This window comes from Oryctolagus cuniculus, chromosome 7 (assembly GCF_964237555.1).
Source record: "Oryctolagus cuniculus chromosome 7, mOryCun1.1, whole genome shotgun sequence".
NCBI classification, from domain to species: domain Eukaryota; kingdom Metazoa; phylum Chordata; class Mammalia; order Lagomorpha; family Leporidae; genus Oryctolagus; species Oryctolagus cuniculus.
In genome coordinates, this window is record NC_091438.1 from 116,004,193 (window position 1) to 116,027,193 (window position 23,001).

Below are 23,001 nucleotides of genomic sequence, written 5' to 3' on the forward strand. Positions count from 1 at the left end.
CCTGGTCTAGGAAGAAATCACTTATTTCACAGGTGAAGAAACTGACGTTTAATAAGGTGAGGTGACTTGCCCCTGGCTGTAAAGCAAAGGAGAGATTCAGATGCCTCCATCATAATAGACACTTTCTGGAACTGGGGACAGTTCTGTGCAATATACAAACTATTCTTAGTGACTAGCAAAAGAAGGAGCCCCTCCCTTCCACATATACACAAATATCGGTGGCTTTCAAGAGCCAGACATCATCGGATGCCTCTTAGTGTCTCCAGGGCCTGGTGTGTGCTAGCAGCTAAGGGCTTCGGGGCACTGACTAGAGTTGAATGAGAGAGGACGCTGAGTCCAATCCATTACCAACTGTGATGATGCTGCAGCCACCTCCTCCTTGGTCTAGGGACATGGAACTGTCCTTGAACCCCAGAGTATGGAAATTAGCAGTGCAGCCAGTTGCCTTCTGTAAGGTGCTTTTTTAACTTCTCCAGAACAGAAATCTGCTATGTTGTCACTTTGGTGACTGCTGATTGATTGAGCACACCTGTCTCCAGTGTGCCTGTGAGGCCCATCCAAGCCCCAGTCCCAGGTCCAGGAGGCCCTCAGCTAGATAAGTAGCTCTTCTCCCTATTTTTGGGCGAGGACTGCATATGCAGCTTTCCAGATTGGTGTGTTTATAACATATGTTTAGAGAGCTGCTAAGAGGAAGCCGTCTCTTGTAGCTGTTGTCTTGTTACAGACCTGGGAAAGGAAGGAATGAGAGAAATGTGGAGGGTGAAAGGGGACATGAGTATTTACTGAATCCCACTTGCTTGTTTTAATTGTTGAGGAAGTGAAAGCTTGGAGAAAGAAATACAGAGCCAGAGGGGTTTGAGGAGATTCAGAGACAGGCTTGGGCCCGGGGTCCTGTTGACAAGTTTCATTAATCAACTTACTGAAAAATATGTGCTGGGCAACTGCTTGGCTCAGGGATTCAGACACAACCTGGGATGCCCACATCTCATATCAGAGTGCCTGGGTTCGAGTCTTCGTTGTGCTTCCCTTTCCAGGTGGCTGATAATGTGCACCCTGGGCAGCAGCAGGTGAGGACTCGAGTACTTGGGTCCCTGCCACCCATGTAGGAAACCTGGACTGAGTTCCAGGCTCCTGGCTTCAGTCTGGCTCAGCCCTGGCTGTTGCAGGCATGTGGGGAGTGAACCAGTGGATGGACAATCTCTGTGTGTCTCTCTGTCTCTGTGCTGTTCAAATAAATAACTTTTTAGAAAAGTTTTAAGTAAATAATAGAAATCTGTACTGACAGATTCACAGAGGCAGAAAGAAGTAGAGTGATGATGGCCAGGAGAGGGTGCTGAGGAGTTGTTAATTCACGGTGCCTGTGTCACTTTGGGAAGCGGACAAATTTAGGAGGTGGACGGTGTGACTGAGTAATGCCACAGACGTCTGTGGTTAAAATGGTAAACTGTGTGTTATTCTTGTTTGACATATGAGTGTGAGTACTGAATCCTTACTACATGACAGGTGCTGCGTTTGATGCTCAGGAGAAGAGGAAAAGGATATGTTGTTGCCTTCCCTGGAGCTACCACTAGAGATGTAGACAGACCGTGATCTGTGCATCCCCATGCACATCACGACAAGCTGAGGAACTGCCCCCTGGGGAGGTCCAGGAAGCAGAGAGCACTTGGAGCAGGGAACCTGGTCTCTGCTGGAAAGTCGGGCATGGCTTTGCGAAGAGGTCTCTGCACTGAGGCCAGGGTGGAAGGAGTGGAACATTCTAGGGAGATGGTTCGGCATGTGCAGAACCACGAGGTGGGAGTGCCATGCATGAGATGGACTAAAGAACAGCCAAAGTGGGCAGGAGCTTGGGGACTGGGCCAGATCACACAGGGGTTCCTTGCAGGCCCTGGCCAGGATTTCAGTCTGTTTCTGAAGAACATCTGGAAGCCCTGGAAAGCCTTGATCACGTTGCAGGGTTTTCTTTTCTCAATCCCTTCACCCTGTGCTGTGTGCTGGGACTGTGGGAGCAGACACCAGTACGTAGGATGCAGGAGGATGGAGCCTCCTTCACCAAGCCAGGTGGGAAATGATGGCTTCTGGTGAGAGAGAGGCGGAAGCATGGACAAGGTGAAAGATGTTTCCGAGGTGAAACTGACGAGACTTGGTTGTGGGGAAAGAGATGAGGCAGACTGAATGGGCCTGAGAATGGCTCATACAAAGGGAATCATTTATCCCATCATGTAGGTGTACTCATTAAATTCGAAATATGAAACAAAAAAATCTTATATTTTTCTTTATATGTAAAATTTATGGTCACAAAACTAGCATAAATAAGCACAAAATCAGATTTTGTTAAATCACTAGTAATTCTGCCACTTAAGAGTACTATGTCGATATGCATAGCTTCTTTTAGAAAACAAGATCATATTGAGCATACTCTTTGTAGAACACTTTTTCTCATTTACTAAGGATGTTGCAAATATATTTCCATATTAAAAATGCATATTTCAGAAAGATGACTTATTTTAGTGCCGAATACTGTTTCATCTTTTTCCAAAATTCACTTTTTCACCTGGCCAGCTAATGCTCAACATTTTGGACATGGATAATTTTTGGCTGTTGAACAGCACTGCAGGGAATATATTGTATCCAAGGTTCTGCCCATGTGGTACAGTATTTCCAAGTAATAAAACCCCCACAGAGGAATCAGAGGGTCAGTTTATGCATTTCTTTAAGGCTTTGAAACATAGGGCTGGGCAGCCTTCCAGAAAAGTTCCACCAAAATCACATCTTCGTCAGTAATAAAATACTCACAATGGCTGACACTCACCAGTCCTTATCATGTGGCTTAGAGTGCTGTAATCAATGTACATATTCTAACAGCAATCTTCTCAACAGCGCTATGAGAGAGATACGATGATGATGATGATGTTCCATGCAGAGAGCTGGTAACCCCCACTTCAGTCGACAGGGCTTATAATTGTTCCCCATCAGCCACAGGGGAGTCCAGCTAAGACCCCTACCCCTGGATGCAACTGAAACAGCAGATAGTAATCACACCCTATATACATGCATACCCAAGATAAAGTTTAGAAGTAGGCATTTAACCTAGCAGTTGGGACTCCTGCATCCACATCTGGGTACATGGGTTTGCTTACTAGCTTTGCCTCCTGACTCCAAGCTTCCTGCTAACAGTCTGTGGGGGGCAACCATAATGACTCAAGTAATTGTGTTTCTGCCACCCATGGAGGAGCCCTGGATTGGGCTCCCAGCTCCCAGTTTTGACCCTGACCCAGTCCTGCTGTTGTAGGCATTTGGGGAGTGAATGAGTGGCAGGGAGCTCCCCATCTCTGTCTGTGCCTCTGCCTCCCTGCCTCTCTCTCTCTCCCTCTCCCCCTCTCAACTCCCCTTTTCCTCTCTCCCTCCTTCCTTCTCTCCCTCTGTTCTCAAATAATTAATTAAAAACAAATTAGGCATAGTAAGAGTTTAGCAAAAGCAGTGATAAAATAGAACCATTATAACAATATACCATAATGTCAGTAAGATGTGTCTCTCAAGATATCTTTTTTCTTTTTTTTTTTTTCTTTTTTTTTTTTTGGACAGGCAGAGTGGACAGTGAGAGAGAGAGACAGAGAGAAAGGTCTTCCTTTGCCATTGGTTCACCCTCTAATGGCCACCATGGATGGGGACGGTGCACTGCGGCCAGCGCACCGCGCTGATCCGATGGCAGGAACCAGGTGCTTCTCCTGGTCTCCCATGGGGTGCAGGGCCCAAGCACTTGGGCCATCCTCCACTGCACTCCCTGGCCACAGCAGAGAGCTGGCCTGGAAGAGGGGCGACCGGGACAGAATCCAGTGCCCCGACCGGGACTAGAACCCCGTGTGCCGGCGCCGCAAGGTGGAGGATTAGCCTATTGAGCCACGGCGCCGGCCTCTCAAGATATCTTATGTTCTGTAAACTTTAGCAACCTCAGCTTGTATTTTTGTCTTTATTAAGTCATGCACCTTCACCTTCTTCTTTAAAGGAAGCACCTTGAGGCTTCTGTTTGGCATACTCCAGCTGCCGGCATCATCACTCCTCTTCCACTTAGGAGCCATCACTGAGTAATATACGGGTAACTGGAACACAGGCACTGCAGTTGCACAGCGGCCACTAAGTAGCTAGTTAGTAGGCCGCTGCATAGATATATGGCACAAGGGGAGGACTCAGATCATGAGTGGGATGAAGCAAGGGAGTATGAGATTTTAACACACTACTCAGAATGGTGTGCAACTTTAAACTTAATGAATTAGCTATTTCTGGAATTTTTCCATGTTTCAGATCATGGTTGACCTTAGAAAAAAACTTTAGGGATTTGGGGGATGACTCTGGTATAAGGTTTTTTTTTTTTTTTTAATTCATTTTCCATTCTAGTTGAATAAAAATGACATTTTAAATTATTTTTATTATCTTTTTAAGATTTTATTTACTTATTTGAGAGGTAGAGTTACAGAGAGAGAGAGAGGTCTTCCATATGCTGGTTCACTACTCAAATGGCCACAACGACTAGAGCCTAAGCCTATCTGAAGCCAGGAGCCAGGAGCTTCTTCCGGGTCCCCTACAAGGGTTCAAGGGCCCAAGCACTTGAGTCATCTTCCACTGCTTTCCAAGGCCATAGCAGAGAGCTGGACTGAAAGAGGAGCAGCTGGGACATGAACCGGTGCCCATTTGGGATGCTGGCACTGCAGGCAGAGGCTTAGCCCACTACCTCACAGCACTGGCCAAAGGCGTTTTATTTCTTTCTGGTGTATTTCATATGAATCAATGTAATATTTCCAACAAAATTCAGGGTTTTGTATCATTCTTTATATTATACAAGAAGAGAAAAGAAGTCTCAGGAAGTGGGTGCTGTGCTCAGATCTCCGCATTTGATTTGCATCCTCAGTGTCCTTATCTCCTCTCTGTTATCTCACTGCCTCCTCAGCTAGACACAGGTTATTTGGAGACCTGTTCTTGTCCTTCTAGAAGATTGCAGCATGCCAACCCAGGGAACAATTCACTCTGACCTGCTCCATTGAGCATTTGATGATGGGGTGCCTGGTGGCTGGTACGGAGTTACCTCCCAGCCTCACTGGCACTGCAGTGCAGCAAACGCATCCAAAAATATGCTGGAAAAGAGAAAGGCCTTTATAATGAGCCTGGGCCTCCCTTTGTCTTGTGAGATCTTAACTACTGTAATTGCTCATGGTGTGAAGTAGTGTATTTTTCATGTATCTATTTTTACGCTGTGTCTTTCTGCTTTTTTGTTTTGTTGTTAACTCACTGGAATCCTGGTGGGTATCTTCCCTGTGAATAGTACTGCCTCGGGAAAGCAGGCGCTCTCATGCACACATGCATACACAACACTAATATGAAGGCTAAATAGGCTAGGATTTATTCTTAAAAAAAGAAAGCTAATGGTAACGTCTGCCGCAGATGACTTTCTAATCCATACTGTATTTAATTGGCTGTATTGAACCATACTACAAATTAAGTCTTCTCTGTAATTTATGCTGTCAGACGGTAACCCTCCAAACAATTTGATACTTCATTTAAACATTGGTAAATGGTTCATGGAAAAGCAAAAATAAAAAGACTTAATGATGATCAAGTAAGAAACCCTCTGTTCATGGAATGAATCCTATGTGAAATGTTGTGAATTAACCTGATTGATTTATTCAATGAACATTCTTTTGAGCATCAGACTTGTGAAGCACGTATCTTAATATGACTTGGTCCTTCCTTCCTTGTTCCTTCTTCCTTCCTTCCTTCCTTCCTTCCTTCCTTCCTTCCTTCCTTCCTTCCTTCCTTCCTTCCTTCTTTCCTTCCTTCCTTCCTTCTTTCTTTCCTTCTTTCCTTCTTTCTGTCCGTCCGTCTGTCCTTCCTTCAAGAAGAGAAAACACATGGGCACAATGTCCTGCTCTCAAGACCTGGATACTTTTGCATGCTCTTTGTTTCTGAGAATACCCTTTCCCACTTACTTATTGGGGACTTCCCATCCACCCTTCCACATTCAGCCCAGGGTCTTCTCCTTGGTCATCTTCTCTGATGCCCTTTTCCCAGGACTGGTCAAAATCCATATGTCATGCTGTGTACACTTTCAAGACAAAACTTCTCCTATATTTTGATGGTCATTTGCTTTACTTACCTGTTGTATGAAATGGAGAGCTCTTTGAGGAACGGGCTACCTTTTAATTATTTGCAGATATGTGGCAAGTAGCATGAGACCTGGAACATAGTAAGCACTTAATAAATACATTTGGTGTGAAAAACTGGATGAATGTCCAAATGTAAACAAAATTAATGAGTGCACAGCATCTTATATCAACAAAGGCAATGCAGTGGGCCTAGGGATGGGGATTGTTACTGAGGCAATGTGGGTGCCAGGAAATGCTTCTTGGGTGAGTGAAATGTTGGAGCTGTGCCTTGACGCATAGGTATGATGCAGCTCTATGACTTGCTGAAGCAAGAAGCAGAGAAAGAAGAAGGCAGTCAGCAGAGAAATACATGAGCAACGGTGCAGAGGTGGGCAGGTACAAAATCCCAAGGGGGAAATGATGAGCCTTATGGCAGTCATGGGAGCAGGATCACGCTGGACTGTGGATGTGCGTGCCTGCGATGGTCTTGGAATTTTTTAGTGACAACATTTATCCATGCTTCAAAGAATGAAGAGGGCTCAAAATGAGAGGAATACATGAAGATATGGCAGAGGGAAGGAGTCCCTGATGGCTCTGTTTTTAAGACCAAACACCTGCTTTGATTTTTCATAGTACTTGAATATCTATCTAGACTACAGTTTTCCAAAAATAAGAACTGTTGCAAAAGGAAATAGGGACGAAACATGACCAGAATTTGCCCTTTCTCCACCCACTTCCTCCAGCTCCAGCGCCCTATTCCCTGGTTGTTCTCCCTGAATCTGCCCCAGGAACTCTTCACAGAAACCCTCTGTCTGCTTTGAATAAGGGCTCTCCTCACCTTTCCAGCCTTGGGTACTCAACAGATGTCACTCAGAGTCAAAGGTCAAGGTAGCATGACCCTGAAGTTCACTGAGGTAAACTATAGCTGGCCTTTACCCCAAGCCTTGTCATTTGTGACTCTCTAACCTCAGATACCTGCCCAAACCTGAATAGCTTCAGTTCCACATCGTTAGCCAGGGCTTCCTTCTCTTGCCTGCCTCATCCCAGCTTGTCAGGTGATCATCTTTTTATTGTTTGACTAAGGAGCTTCGAGAAAGGAGGCCATCAATCTACATAATCGTGTTTCTTTATTTCAATGCTTTTTCCTCCGGCGTGGGAAGACGTGTCCTGGGTTTTGTACTGGTCGTGCCAGTACAATCTCTGTCCCTTCAATGAATAGACTCAGAGTTGAGCTGTGTAATACTTCAGGTTCCTCCTGGCTTCAGCTGTCTTTGATTGTGCTGATAAAATCTACTTGAAGACATGGGCAATTTTGAGGCTCAGTGAGCAAGTATTTACACGACGCTCTGAGTTGCTAAAATGAATGTGATAATACAACTGTGGGATTAACAGAATTCGAATGTATTTGTCTTTCCAAGTATCTATATTATGTCTGCATGGTTAAGATCGGAGAATGTAGAGACGTTTTCCTGTACTGACTGTTAGCTTCCAAATGAATGAGACACTTTCAGAGAAATCCTTTTTAACATGTCATAAAATTAACTATGGGAAAACATAATGTTACAAATATCTTTTTGCACTTCACACACACATCCACAGCTACACTTTGCAAGGCAACATTAAGTATCGTCAGGCGTTAAGAATGTTTTGATTTTAAAACACTTAATGAGGATTCCTGGATAAATTAAAACGTCTCCATCTGCTGTCTAGCATGGTAGGTGATATTTTACCATTGCAGAATCATCTCCACATCTAATTCCACCAGGAAGTCTTCTAATCGCAGCTTAATTTTAGAGCAATATTCCACTTGACAATCAATAAGGCACTGTCGTCAAACTTTGATTTAATAGAAGACGTGGATAACATTCTCCATATGATGCAGAAAGAGAAATGCTTTTGACGAAAGGAGAGGAGAAGAGCATCTTTGTCTCTGACTTCCCCTTTCTGCATAGCATCCTGGTGCACAAAAGCCCATAGAAATCAATGCCCCCATGTTGTGCAATATAAATCTCATCAATGTTTGCATCATTAACACTATGAAAAAGCTACTGCTCTTGGAGCAATTTTCCTTTGTGAGCTGAATCTGTTCTGGTAATCAAACAAACATAAGTAGATCTTGATTATTTTACCAACATACAGTTCCTTCTTTACCAACACCAACTTTCAAAACTCATTATATTATACAGTTGTCTTATTGCCACTTGAGGGACTAGGGTGCCAGACAGTGACATCCTACTTCAAACGTGATATGCGGTGGTCAGTGCACAAACTGGTCATGGTGTTAAGCCTTTGAGAATTGTTAGAGAGAGATTAGTGACTTGCCAAACCCTGGAAGGTTAAAGCAAAATGGAAAATTCCACTGCAGTGAATGACTCATGTGGCCAGAAGCCGGGAAGGATTGCAGTGGGCTGAGTTATGGATGCTTTGGAAGGTCAGTGGTCCTGAACCAATGACGACCGCCTCACGGTGTACTAGGAGCCTGGCTCTGTGGAAAGAGGTCCTAGTGACTTGAAGGATATGGGGAGATGGAACAAGAGCTTAGAGAATAGCTACTCCAGTGATTCCCGCTGTTTCTGTAACAAGCTTCCCAAGGGCTATATTTCTCCCTTCCTCTGTGAACTCACTAATGGGAAAGATTTTATGCGATCAAAAAAAAAAAAAAAAAAAAAAAAAAAAAAAAAAAAAAAAAAAAAACCTGCACTTACAATCATTTATTTTCTTATTTGGACTATTAAAGCATAACTAGTTGTCATTAAGAGAATATGTTCAAATACAACCTAAGGAGTATAGCAACCATAACTGGATATAATTCCAAATAAGCCTAGCATGTCATTTGAGTACACAAAGAAGTATCCAGACATATTAGAATATTTAGTTTAGCTTTCCAAAATTTTGAAAATTGCTTGGGACCTCTTTTTATTCACATCAATGACCCTTTTGGATCCAGGACTTGGGTAAGGAGCCATTGATTTGGTACACAACTGTCATTGGCTAGAAGAAAAACCTGACATCCCAAGAGGTCCAATAGGCACCTTGTGTTCACACAGAGACTAGAATTCAAGCTTCTTGATACTCAGTATAATGAAAAGGCTCTGCCTAAGGACTTCAGATATACCGTATGCACCCAAGTGCCCCTATAAACCTTCATAGAATATTGTTGGGCCGGCGCCGTGGCTCAATAGGCTAATCCTCCACCTTGCGGCGCCGGCACACCGGGTTCTAGTCCCGGTTGGGGCGCCGGATTCTGTCCCGGTTGCCCCTCTTCCAGGCCAGCTCTCTGCTATGGCCAGGGAGTGCAGTGGAGGATGGCCCAGGTGCTTGGGCCCTGCACCCCATGGGAGACCAGGAAAAAGCACCTGGCTCCTGGCTCCTGCCAGGATCAGCGCGGTGCGCCGGCTGCAGCGGCGGCCATTGGAGGGTGAACCAACGGCAAAGGAAGACCTTTCTCTCTCTGTCTCTCTCTCTCACTGTCCACTCTGCCTGTCAAAAAAAAAAAAAAAAAAAAAAAAAAAAAAAAAAAAAGAATATTGTTGGATAAATATAGCTTTAAGTATATTTCATACAGGAACATAAACATAAAGATCACCATCACCTAATAGGTGGTGAGCAATATTTGTCCAAGCTTGGATAAAAAAGATGGGAAGGGAAGGTGATTTTCAAAAGATTTCCAAAATACTGATCTTCAATCCCAAGTTATTTAGTTTGGTAACTATTGGGACAGACACAATAAAAGGTGCTAAAATGACAGAGATAATGATGACAGGGCCTGGTGTGGTAGACAGATGGGAAACCAGAGCACTATATCAGGGAAGGAAGATATGTGAATGTGGGAAGCCACGGAGCTCCATGTGAACAGCCCATCAGGAATTTTGGGTGAGCAGAGATGATGGTTATACAGAAACACACGAGGGGGAGGCATCATCTCTGTGGGAAGAGAATGGGGGAGTCTCTAACAGGATTTGGGCAAGGGGACAAAAGAATGTGTATGACAAACAGAGGGACTGACCCCACAGAAAGCCTCAGAGCTGTGAGTGACCTCACTTCTACCCCAGACAAAATAGAGAAAGGTGTCGATTCTCCAACACGTTCTGCCATCAACTGTGGGAAAGGTGTCATCACCGCGCTGATCCATCCACGGTGCTGAATGTAATGGCACCCCTGGATGTGTACAGTGTTCAGGGTCTGCCCCAGTATTCAGAAGCCCTGGGTGCATACAGGTATTGACTGTCAGCCAGAGGTGAGGCTGGGCTGGGTCATGATAAACGATCGAGCAGGTGCACACAAGCTGGCTCAGAGTGACTGGTGCAAGCCCTGCGAGTTCATACAGGCAGCTGCTGCCGCAGATGGTCCCTCAGCACTGAGCAGTCCTGTTTGTCTCTCTGGTCACAGCATCGAGACCATGGAGGGAAGCCTCCCCTTCTCAAGGGCAGGCATAGCTCTTTTCCCTTCCATCTGGACAGCTTCTCCAAAAACCCTTGGGGCCTGTTCACACATAGCAGAAACACAGCTCTTATTGATCAGCAGCTTGAAGGGGAAGTCCCCGGAAATAATGCTCTTCCTTTTGTCTCCAACAGGCTCTCCAGCATCATCATGCCGTGCACGAAATCTCCTACATTGCAAAGGACATCACAGATCACCGGGCCTTTGGATACGTGTGTGGGAAGGAAGGGAATCACAGATTTGTGGCCATAAAAACGGCCCAGGCGGTGAGTATCCCATCCAAGGGACTTGTAACTCTCTCCTTGTCACCCTTATGTACAGCCAAGCCATGCACCACCAGCAGCAGCTATGGCTTGGCTCCCCAGCTCAAAGGTGGCAGCCTTGCAACAGGAAGCATACTCAGACCAGTCACTCTAGGTTTTTTTTTCCTAATGGATATTTCCTAATGACTAATTATTTTCCTTTCTGATTAAGCTGGATGGAGGCACAGTATACAAATAAGTTTCCTTGTGTTCATAGCCTCATTTAAAAAGAAAATAAGAGAAAACAAATAGCTGTTTTACATAAGGCCTGCCCTAATCTTATTGTATTCAAAATCACTAATAAATAAAAGCAATGTCTTTTATGCTTATGATTATTATGAATTTGCAAATATAATTAGTTGAAGAAATGAACTTTAGCCTAGATGCAATTTGCTAAACCAATATAAACAAGGTAGAATTAATTAAGAATGGAATGCTTTCAGTTTAATAGGGAGAGGAAGGGCTGTGGGTTGCAGCCGCAAAAACAAAAATTGGCAACTGCAGCTCAGCACCATTCCCTTCTTAATGAGCTTCACCCCGTTTCACTGCAGGCTGAACCTGTGATTCTGGACTTGAGAGATCTCTTTCAACTCATTTACGAATTGAAGCAAAGAGAAGAATTGGAAAAAAAGGCACAAAAGGATAAGCAGTGTGAACAAGCCGTGTACCAGGTATTCCTGTGAATTTAGGAGATGATTGGGCTTAAAATAAACAGATGTGAAAACTGACAGTCAGGTCTTCTCCTGCTGCTGCCAAGCAGAAATAAACAAAGATGAAAGGTTTCGTGTAAATGATAGGCACCCAAAACAAGCTGTTAGGCATGATCCCTTATTTTCTGAAACTCCAGATATGTTAGAGAAAGTGAAATCTTTAATCCAGAGGAAGATTTCAGCTGTGGCAGAGCCCTAAAGGCACAAGGCTGCTTTTGCTGCTGTTGTTGCAACAGGGGAGGGGTTTGGGCTTTCGCTGTGTGTGCTGCTGTAGTGACCTGCCAGCCTCTCCTTCCCAGTGCTGGTTTCTTTACTGTCCTGTAATTTCCAAACGGCTCACATCTCTCCCTTTGTATCTTCTGCTTTGCACCCTCCCTGCCCTCACTCTGCGATAGACAATTTTGGAAGAGGATGTTGAAGATCCTGTGTACCAGGTAATTGCTGAAACAAGCCGGGGGTTTTAAGTTCAGAAATGGCTAAGCCTATGGCACAGCCTTTTTGCTCAAAACAGAAGCATTCACTGACTACAAAACCTGGGGAGGGACCAGGCTTGTTTGTGAGGGTGAGCGCCAGCAGCCCTTCCAGGTGCGGCCTTCCGTGCATCCTAAGAAAAGTTTGGCCCACATGGATAACCTGGGATTTGGAGATGTGCTTCCCCCTCTTGCCCCTGCCTCAGTCCCCTCCACAATCTAAAAGTCTGATCCCAGAGCTGCATGCACAAGCATCTCTTGAATATTCTGAGTTCATTAAAGAGCCTGTGAAAAAACGAGGGGACTTCCCTCAGTAAAGGACTAAGGTGGGACCTGGCAGTGGGTGACATTTGAGCACAAATGTGAGTGTTTCAGAGACTGTGAGAAATCTCTCTGACCCCCTGATGTCCCTTGGATGTCTTGGCTTATGCCATAGGGCTGTTGGGAGGAGGGCAAGGGTGATTCCAGAGACATCTCTGCCTGGGCTTGTCTCTGGACTCTGTAAAGTCTGCAGCCCCAGCGGTGCATGGAGTGGTGACCTCTCTTGGGCCTAAGTATGTGCTCTGTGCAAGCAAAGATACAGAAAAGGGGAAAAAGTCAAAACCAACCTACCTTTTAGAACACAACGGAAAATCTCAAGCTTACATTTCTGAGATATGTAGATGCTATATGTGTGTATCCCTTATTATATAAATGCATGTTTTCACAAAGAAAGCTGGTGCTGCCATGGCAGATGCAAAATCACAGAGATATTTGAGCTGGAAAAAGTATCTAGCATCTGTGGCAAACCAGTCAGATGCACTCCATGGTGTGTCATTGCTTTTGAATGCTGTGGGTCAAGAGTTTGCTTATAATATAAGGCTTCAGCCCCTATCTGGCAGGCTCAGAAAGAATGAAGACACATGTTCTTTTGGAAAGCATGGACATTGGCAAGCTGGTTTTCAGTATTTAACACTGAGAATGTAAAACAAGGTGAGATTTATGGGATGAGGGAGCTTGGGACTTCAGAGCTCGTCCAGGTTAATTTCGGACCTCTGTTGTGACCCAGAGTTTGCCAAATGTTGTGTCCCCAGCACACTCTATGGGACAGCATTCTCAGCAGCAATGCCAGCATGCTCAAATGTGACTGAGACAGAGCCCCAGTGCATGGAGAGGCAGTCTCTCCAGACAGGGCTACAGGCACTGCACAGCCACAGCTACTGGACTGAATGGCAGACTTGGGCAGTGTTTTTCTTAGCAAGGCACATTGTACTAGAGGAATCCAATGGTGTCTTTAATGTGTTTTCTTTAATGCCTGTAACTTTTAATGCTCACTGTGATTTGTTTCTTGAATCCCAAATGCTTTTTTCCCCTCTTTCTTTTTCACCTCTGACCTTTCCTCTCTGGCTGCTCCTGTAATAGTACATTGTGTTTGAGGCTGGACATGAGCCAATCCGTGATCCTGAAACGGAAGAAAACATTTATCAGGTACACAATTGCTTGCCTCTCTTTCTGTTACACCAGTACCAGCCAGTGCATCAGTGTACTGGCAGGGCTGAAGAACAGCTGGGCTTTGGGTCATTTTCAGGCTTACTAAAAATACCTTTGAGTGATTTGGCTTCTAGTTCCCCTGCTTTTTCACCAGTAGTTTTCAATGCTTTGTTGTTGAAATGTTTAAGGACCAGTTGGATACTTGGGTACAACATTTCAGTTTTGAATGAATCTTAAGTATTCATAGTAAAAGCAAAAATCAAATATTTTCTTAGTAATGTAATAAATAGTTGTTATTTGACATACAGTAGGGTTCTTTATTTCTCAAAAGCATGTGCTCTTCAAATTTTTAAAGAATTCATCTCTGGTACTGAAAATAAAGTATATATTCAAAAATATAATTTTAGGGGCCAGCACTGTGGTATAGTAGGCTAAACCTCTGCCTGCATCCCACATGGGCACTAGTTCGTCTCCCAGCTTTTCCTCTTCCCATCCAGCTCTCTGCTTATGGCCTGGGAAAGCACTGGAAAATGGCCCAAGTTCTTGGACCCCTGCACCTATGTGAGAGACCCAAAAGAAGCTCCTGGCTCCTGGCTCTGAATCAGCCCAGCTCCGGCCATTGAGGCCATTTGGAGAGTGAACCAGCAGATGGAAGACCTTTTTCTCTGCCTTTCAGCCTCTCTCTGTAACTCTGCCTCTCAGATAATAAAATTTTTTTAAAAATTACAATTTGAAAACATATTGAGACTCTAAGTATGAATAAAATTGTGAATATAAATATGAATAAAAGAAAAGGACAACTAAATATCACATGCCTTCCTTCTAAAGGAAAGGCAAACTAATGTTCTCAAATGTCTGGCATGTGAGGAATATTGAACATGCTTTCTAATTCACTTAATTGTTATAAATATGCAATAAAGTGGGTATTTTAGTCCCATTGTACAGGGGAATACCTGGGAAGTTGAGGAGCTCCTCAGTGTTGTGTCAAGATTTGTACCCAAGCATGTACATGAAGGCCGACTCAGACTTCTTCTGCCATACTCTTCATTTTGATTTTTTCTTACATATATCTGAGAGACGGAGAGGGACAGCACAATGAATACGACAATGTGCAATTTTTCACTAATTTGAATTTTAGTTCTGATTTGGAAGATAAACATTGTAGAAAAAGGAAACAATACAGTTACTAAGTGATTTTAATTTTCTTTATTGTGTGGGCTTCTGCCTTGGACATGTATTACTTGTATAATAAAAATAAAACAGATATTCAATATCTATCATTGCATAGAATTCTAAATGAGCAAAATGTGTTAGTTCTACCAACATTTGGGTATAAAGTAGCCTGATAGAGTCATCTGTTTCCACTGAATCTGTTTGGATTCTGTTCAAATGGGAGATTGGGCTTTGAGGTTTTATTGCTTACAAGGTTTCTCTCTTGAAAAAGGAAACTTGCCTTTGTCCCCAGCATCAGCTTTTAAGGTACAACCTTAAAATCAGAGCTGGTAACCCGCCGTCCTAGGATGAGAGAGCTCCTTTTAAAGGAAGCGGGGCCTTGCATATGTGCGGTTTCTGAATCCAGAGGGAGTGGAAGTAGACAGAGCTCCACTGAGCCCAGTGCAGGGTGTCTATGTACTGGGAAAGGACTGGTATAAGCTGGTGGAGAGCTGGGCTGTAACTCTGGCTCTGTCACCAACCACCTTTGTCTATGTGGTCTGGACAAGGCACTTACTTCCTCTGAAACTCAGTTTCCCCAGGCATAAAACAGGGTGAAAGTTTCTCCATGACTCACACGTTAGGCGAGTTAACATCTGTCAAAACGGATCAAGTTCATGTGTAGAATGCAAAGCAGAAGCATCTTCTAGCCTGGCTATGTGGAGTCCCCATCTTAGGACCAGTGTCAGCTCGGCCATTGATTTAACCTGTCAGCTTCCTTTCCCTCTCTGAGCGTCAGCTTACTCCTCTGAGAGAGAAGTGAGCGAGCAAGACTCAGGAAACCCTCAGATAAGGTCCTTCTCTGCTCTTAGCACTGCAGGACTCCGATTGTGTGGAGAAGCACATTACCTTTGTTGAGTCCTAATTTCCCAATCAATGCACAAGGCACAGCCAGGGATACAAAAGCAGAGGTGTATTTGTTACCAGCCGGCTGAGACCCCCTGCCCCCACACAGCAGTGCACAGGCAAAAGGCCCTCTTGTTTGCATAAGAGAGGTTTTTATAGCCTCGCACTTACAAGAGTGCAGGTCATCTCCTGTGCGTAGGTTACTTTCTTATTCTCTATATGGCAAGGTATTAGGACCTAACATGTGCATTGATTCATTTAAACTTAAAGACTATATACGTTATGTGGCGGGAAGGCCACACAAAGGAGATGGCATGGGAGGAACTGGCGGGAAGCATTGGGCCATAAATTCCAGGGGAGCTTACTTTCTTTGTTCTCAAGGACCCTGCCTGCCTCCTTCCTGGTCCAGGATGAGGCCTATCATGGCGTTACAGCAGGCAAGCAAGCAAGCCAGAGTACAGAAGCAAAACCGGCATTTTTGCAAGCTAGGGGCTCCAACTCCCACACCTTTTTCTGTAGAGCAACAAGACTATTAGAAGTGCTGTGTGTGTGTGTACACACACCTGTGCAACTGATTATGAGTATTCCCCGTGAATGGAGCTTCATATCCAATATCTTACCATCGCCCTCAAGAACCTCCTTTGGCTTGAATTCCTAGCTCCTACCTTACAGACAAGTAAAGCAGGGCTCAGAGCGAGCAAGAAGCAGAACCCACAATTGCAGGACTCTCTAATGTCTGTAAATAAATAAATAAATCCCAAGGCTCTTTTCAGCTCAGGATTCCCGATTCTGAGTTTCACAGTTAGATTCTGGGTCCCTTTCTGTCCTTATCTAAAAATCACACTTGTTTTAACAGCTCTGACCTCCAAATCTTCCCATCTGTCCATCATTAACAGGAAGGGAGCATTTAAGGGAATGAATATTTTATCGCCTGCTATTGGAAAGACCTCTGGTCAGCTTCCTCTCCTGCAGGGCCAGTCCGCTGGGGCTCAATTTACTTAACAAGAGATAAGCTCTTGGGCCTAAAGATAAGGCTGGGCTTTTAAAGAGCTGCTATTAGGAGCGTCATTCTTTTTTTTTTTTTCTCATTAGAACCAACTCCAAGTGTCTCAGTTATTCCACCTGAGCAGCTAGCACTGTTTGAGACACCTCGGACTGCCTCCCCGTAGTCTCTGCTTTTGTCTCCCTGCCCTCTACAATGCGGTCCACACACCTGGACCTCATCCTTACACTGTGTTTGACTTTGAGTGAAGTACAGAAGCTGTGTATCTCAGTTTTCTGGGGCTGTAAAATGAGGACAACATATTACCTGCTCCTGGAAGGGATGTGAAATGGTCAAGTGAAGATGGTCTCAGCATGGCTCCTCATCAGTGCTAGTTCTCAGTCCCTCCTCGCCCCGTCCACACCGGGTGCTGTCCGCAGTGTAGTAAGTGAAGCTGAATACCGGAGCCTGGCAGAGGGCTGTAACCGCACCTGGCAGAGGGCTGTAACCACACCTGCCCAGGCTGTTCACATGGGAGACTCTGCTCCAGAGACAGCACCGCTGCTCCTGGAGCACGCTGCCCAGCTGTGTTGATAGTGATCATTGTCTGCAGGACAAGTGATCTTTTTACTGTTTTTAAAGATTTATTTTTTTAATTGAAAGGCATATTTAGAGAGGCAGAGGCAGAGAGAGAGAGGTCTTCTATCTGCTCGTTCACACCCCAAATGGCTGCAATGGTAGGAGCTGGGCCAATCCAAAACCAGGAGCTAGGAGCTTCTTCTAGGTCTCCCATGTGGATGCAGGGGCCTAAGGACTTGGGCCATCTTCTACTGCTTTCCCAGGCCATAGCAGAGAGCTGGATTGGAAATGGAGGAACAGAGTCTCAACCAGGCGACCATATGGGATGCCAGCACTGCAGGTGGCAGCTTTACCCACTAAGCCACAGCGCCGGCCCCCAAATGATCTTTTTAAAACAATGCCAAGCCTCATAGTACAAAGCAGTTTCACACTTCACCTAATTTTGGCCTTTCCAGGAACTCTTGAGTTGGAAAGAACAGGTACTATGACAACTCTTTTATCTATTTATTTTTTAAGATTTATTTATTTATTTGAAAGGCAGAGCTACAGAGAGGGAAGGGCAGAGAGGGAAAGATATCAGTCTTCCATCTGCTGGTTCACTCCCCAGATGGCCACAACGACCAAAGGCTGGGCCAGGCAGGAGCCAGGAGCCAGGAACTTTCTCTGGGTCTCCCGCATGGGATCAGGGGCCCAAACACTTGGGCTATCCTCCGCGGCTTACCTAGGCCATTAGCAGGGAGCTACATCGAAAGTGGTACCTTTTATATTTTAAACAGAGGCCACACTGGAGGCTACAAGAGTTCATTGGAAGGCCCCAAGCCAGGCTGAGAGATTCAGGCAAGGCTTCCAGGAAGATGTCTTGGCTGAGATCAATCTTAAAGGACAAACAGGCAGATTGATACCTCACCCGTGGGAGAGCCAACTGGAAAAGCTTTTTCAATTATGCACAGTTTGGGTTTATCCCTCGGCCCACTTCTCCTCCATTTGCAGGGGTAATTGAGAGGCAGCCACGGTTCAACTGTGCTAAGTGTCCGTAGTGAGCAGTGAATTACGGGGAGCAGAACCGCTGTTCATTTTGCTCACTAAAGGGTGAGCTAGTCAAAACAAAAGTGAGCTCTCAGAATTTGTTGGCCCTCATTAGCAAGGACTCTGCAGGCATTCTGAGAGGAATCCCTTTCAATGAAGCTCAGTGATCAGAAGTAAAGAAATGACATTCTTCATTGGCCCCCTGCAAACGGAGGTGTCCGAGATCAGCTCTGGACGCGCACGGCTGTGCTCACTCATGGTTCCGTTTTCTGCAAGAATGCACATGAACTGCTGGGAAGAGAAGATGTGTGGACCAAACAAACACACAAACAAAACCCTATCCACCCAAAATAGCTATCTGAGTAGCTTAGCCGCCAATGGCAGGCTGCCTGGACTCCACCTCTGGGTTTCCCCGCTCACCGACCGTGGGACCCTGTCCAGGCCCGCTCTTCTGCATCTCAGGAACCACTGACATCTTTATGTTAGCCTTGTTCTGAAGATTACACGAGAATGTGTGTGAAACACAAGTGTTCAGAACAGTACCTGGCACACACGAAGTGCCCAGTCCTTGCTAGCACACTTATTACTAATATCTTCCTTGGTAGACAGGAAGAGCTGGCTTTGCACAGCACCAGTTTTGAAGCCTTGGGCAATGGCCCTCACAGCTCTGAGCTTCCCTTTCTACCCTTTCAAGTGCAAATGATAATGCCAACTTCCAAGGGCTCTTAGGAGGGTTTTAAGGTAAATGAGAGTGAAAATAATAAAGGGACTGATAGTAGGAGCACCGATCTTTTTTTTTTTTTTTTTCTTTTTTCCGTCTTGGATCGTCATCCCCTGCATTGGTCAGTGGTGTATCTTCCCAGGAGACCTGTACTGAATGCCTCCTGGGTGTTAGGCACTGCCCTTCAGGAGCTCCAGATCTGATGGAAAGAGGGCCATGGCCAGCTGGTCCTGTGCTGGAGGTGTGGGCTAAGCTGCTGCGGCAGTTGCTGAGGGAGGAACAACGAATGAGTGCTTTCGGTCTGGCTTGCTGCAGTGCACAGCCCAGACCGACTCATTAGAACAGTCGTAAACATACCCACTCTCGTTAGCATCGTGAAATATGTCCGCATGCGTGTGAACGGCATATTATCGCTCCAGTGCATCCCAGCACTGTGGTACCTGTGCACACTTTGCGTATTTCTGATTTGTTTCCTCACTGGGTCCTTCCTATCACCTAGAAAAGGCAGAGCTGATAGAGGCCATTTGATGATAGCGAAGCTCAGAGGAGCTGGGTGCCCTTCAGAAAGACCTAATGGACAAATGAGGGAAGGAGGAAGGTGCAGATAAATGTTAGAAGTGATGATCTTCTAGATCCTAGCCCTGTGCTTTTCATACCACTTATAGGCCCATTTCTGGAGTGCAGACATTTCCGTAATCATCAGAAGGCTTGTATGTGATCCCAGTAGAAGCTGCATTTGGTATTTGCTATACAGCTAGCATTGATATTTGCTATACAGGTTAGACATCCCTTATCCAAAATGCCTGAGGCCAGAATTGTTAACAGGACTGGGTTTGTTTGTTTGAATTTTGAACTATTTGCAGAGACTTTGCCCACAGAACATCCCTAATCCAAAATTTTCAACCTGAAAGATTTTTGGGTTGGGGATGCTGAAAATGTACTTTGAATAGCCTGGATGTCAGTCTTAGCAATGAACAATTTAAGCCCAACCACGAACTGTTTCTAACTTTGAGCAAGTCAGAGCACATCCCTGGTTCTAGCTTTGTCTTCAGTGAAACAATTATTTTTTTCACGATGACCCTGAGGTATGTGCAAGCTCCCTATTCTGTGATTCTGTGAGGAGCTCAATGGCAGAGACACTCTGCAAACATTTGATAGATGCTGCTCACCCCTCTCCTAGCCCATTCTCCTAAGGAAAGGACCCTGACCTGATGCATCCACAGTTAGAGCCCCCGCTAGGGGCTGGGCACCTTGGACTGGCCCCAGCGGCCGTTCTCACATACACTTAGCCAGGTTGGAGCTCAAGTCTGGCTGCTGTATTCTTTCAGAGTGGAGTACGGGATGTTTTGATCGTGTTGAATTTGATTTTTCCTACAGGTTCCCACCAGCCAAAAGAAGGAAGGTGTTTATGATGTGCCAAAAAGTCAACCTGTAAGTGTAAGTACACCTCGCTGCTGCCGGGCTTCTGTGACCGCGACTCACGCTGAGATTGCATCTGCAGCCTGGGGAAGGGAACCCGCTTCTGCAAAGAGTGTCACAGCCCGTGCGGCTGGGGACTGCATGCTGTGGGGGAAGGGCCTGTAAGGCAAAAATGGTAGAGGCGCCAGTCTGGATGGAAAGTCTGGCCCCATGCATGGGGGCGTGATGGATTGTGTAGAACACTTCCAGCCAAGTGCCCAACCCATTTTAAAGTGGTTGAGTTTCAATAAGACACAGGAGAGGGACTGATCTGGGCATTTGAGGTACCTAAGGCTCTAGTCAATGGGGAGAGCATTGTGGACAAGGCCACGCGTGGGAGGTTTGCAGAGCCTGGGAGGTGTACTGCATTAAGGACAAGATCGGGGTTCCTCGATCCCATGAGCTTTGGGGACTCCTGGGAATCTGAGACAAAAGAGGAAAACCCCCAGCTCTGTGGTTCCACTGTAAGCTGCTGTGAATTCCAGAACTTGTATTTAGGACCTCAGGCTGGCACTCAGAAGGCAAGTACATGGAATTCAGGTACAATGAGAGCTAATGGAGGCTCTTAGCAGCAGTGCGCATGACTTTGCTACCTACTACCTGTGTAAAAAGAAGTAGAGTGAATAGGCACGATTGATCACACTCATCCAAACATGTGGAAAGAGCTCAGACTTGGAAGTCAAGCAGCCCCTTAAGAATCCCAGCTGTCAGCCTAGCAGAGCTGTGGTGAGGCTCGAATGATTGCACCAGGAACACTGTTAGAAGGCCTGGACCCTGCACTGTGAGAGACATGTAGGCATACCTGCATGCCTCAAGGTAAGATCTGTAAAGGGATTTGAAACCTCACTGCAGGAGGCACAGCTGAGGGGACCATGTCCTGGGGAAGAAACCATGAATACGGAGATGGGACCCCAAGGGCTTGCTGTATGCAAGAGGGTGTTGGCCCAGTCATGGGTCTCAGTGTGCCCAGTGGGTGAGCCCCCCATCACTGGAGCTGTGCAAACTGTGCTTTGAAGGACTCTTATCAGCAAGACCACCAGGGAGGTTCAAACATTGAATGGGTAGAAGAGTTTTTCACGGCCTCTCCAGATCTGAGATTCTGTATCCTGCAAGCTGGGATACAGCCCTTCCAAACACCCAAGTCCAGGGACCTAGGCAGTGTGGTGCCAGCCCACCCAACTCCAGGTTCCAGAGGAGTCACCCGCTCCCCGACTGCCTGCAACCCTCCCCCAGTGTTCCAACCTTGCTTCCCACTTTGTGTTCTCACTCCTCTGAAGAGTGTCAGCAGATTACTGTTGCCTGGGTGCAACAGTGAATACCCTGTCATTCTGCTGTTAATAGTACTCCTTCCCCATCACCTCCATGAGTTTCCTGGGGTCCTGGTGTTGTTACCAGGAGAAAACCTAGGGCCTGGCATGTGGAAGCCAGGACAACACCATTGCCTAAGGAACATTCGCTAAATACATGCATGATTCTACCCTGTAGAAAGGATTTATGGAAAGCCCTGGTACTTTCTTTAAAGAGACTTCCTGTTTGTTTGTAATTCCAGAATTGTCACTAACTAAAAGCACTAGATTTTTTCCCTGCACTGTGTGTAGGCCACTACACAGTGGCTCCCCGCTTTCTGTTCCCACACTAGTCCCAGAGCTGGTCTGATGGTGATGATGACTTCTCCTATGAACTTCTTTCAACAGTTCTAAAAGTCTCAGAAAGGTAGGAAGTAAGCTCAGGCTGTAGAATAGACAGGTGGATGCAGGTGGACTCTGAGCTCTTTTGTAGTATAGACAGGTGGATGCAGGTGGACTCTGAGCTCTTTCTCTCATCACCTGTAGGATTTTTGTTGAGTTTTCTTAACCCTGAGCTCCAACATCTCATCTACCAAGAGGGACTGTGAACCTAACTTAACGAGAAAACACTGTGTGTGTTGGGCAGTGGATCCCACTTGCCCTGGGATCTTCCTGCCTTCTGTTCTTCGGGCTTCCCTTTGTGGACCTGCCTCTCTGATGAGTGCACATTCCCTGGGCACCTACAAGCCCTGAAAATCCTTTCTCTGATCTTGCTGTTGGCCTGCATCACCTGCAACTTAACCAGAAGGGCAAAATCAACCAGAGATAACCCAAAGAGAGCATGTTAAGCAGCTTTCAGGGAGCTGGGAGATGTTTAGAAGTTTCCTACAAGAGGGGAAACTGCCCAGTGGCCTGCTGCTCTGATTTTCCCCTGGCTTCTACTTCTTTGAATCCAGGTCTGCACAGGGTCCAGGTGAGAGACCTGGACCAGAGAGACCTGGTCTAGCCCAAAAAGATACGGCCCCATCTTCAGACTTGGGCGTGACTGTCACCATGGCCACTTGCTGGGGCTCCCTGGGCAGCTTTTCACACCTCTGATCCTCTATATGAAAAAAAAGTGGCACTTACCTTGTAGTTGGGTTCAGAGAATCAAAAGACGCATTTATGCAAAACTCTTAACAGACAAGGTAGATAGAGTACATGAGAGCATTCCCTTGTGTTGCTGTTACAAGCAATGCTCCAGCAAACAATTCTCAGTGAGGCAGGATCGACAATTCTAGCGGACTCCATAGCTCCTCTGGGAAGCCATCTGTACCCCAGCCAGGACAATGAGGTCTTCTGGGGACTTCAGGAATTCTCTTTGCA

The 23,001-nt window shown here is 45.7% G+C and overlaps 1 protein-coding gene across 16 annotated transcripts in view; it reads left to right on the plus strand.

Annotated features, from left to right (window-relative positions):
• Positions 1 to 23,001, plus strand: part of DAB1 (DAB adaptor protein 1) — a 911,827-nt gene that overhangs the window by 827,055 nt on the left and 61,771 nt on the right. For 10 of the 16 annotated variants that reach the window (XM_051857724.2, XM_051857725.2, XM_051857727.2 and 7 more), the window contains 5 exons: positions 10,709 to 10,840; positions 11,428 to 11,547; positions 11,982 to 12,020; positions 13,458 to 13,523; positions 20,270 to 20,329. In XM_051857724.2, the coding sequence (XP_051713684.1) occupies positions 10,709 to 10,840; positions 11,428 to 11,547; positions 11,982 to 12,020; positions 13,458 to 13,523; positions 20,270 to 20,329 (417 nt within the window). Of the gene's footprint in view, positions 1 to 9,696; positions 10,561 to 10,708; positions 10,841 to 11,427; positions 11,548 to 11,981; positions 12,021 to 13,457; positions 13,524 to 20,269; positions 20,330 to 23,001 lie in introns of those variants that run through there. The other 6 variants (XM_070078444.1, XM_070078446.1, XM_070078445.1 and 3 more) reach the window with 3 other exon arrangements.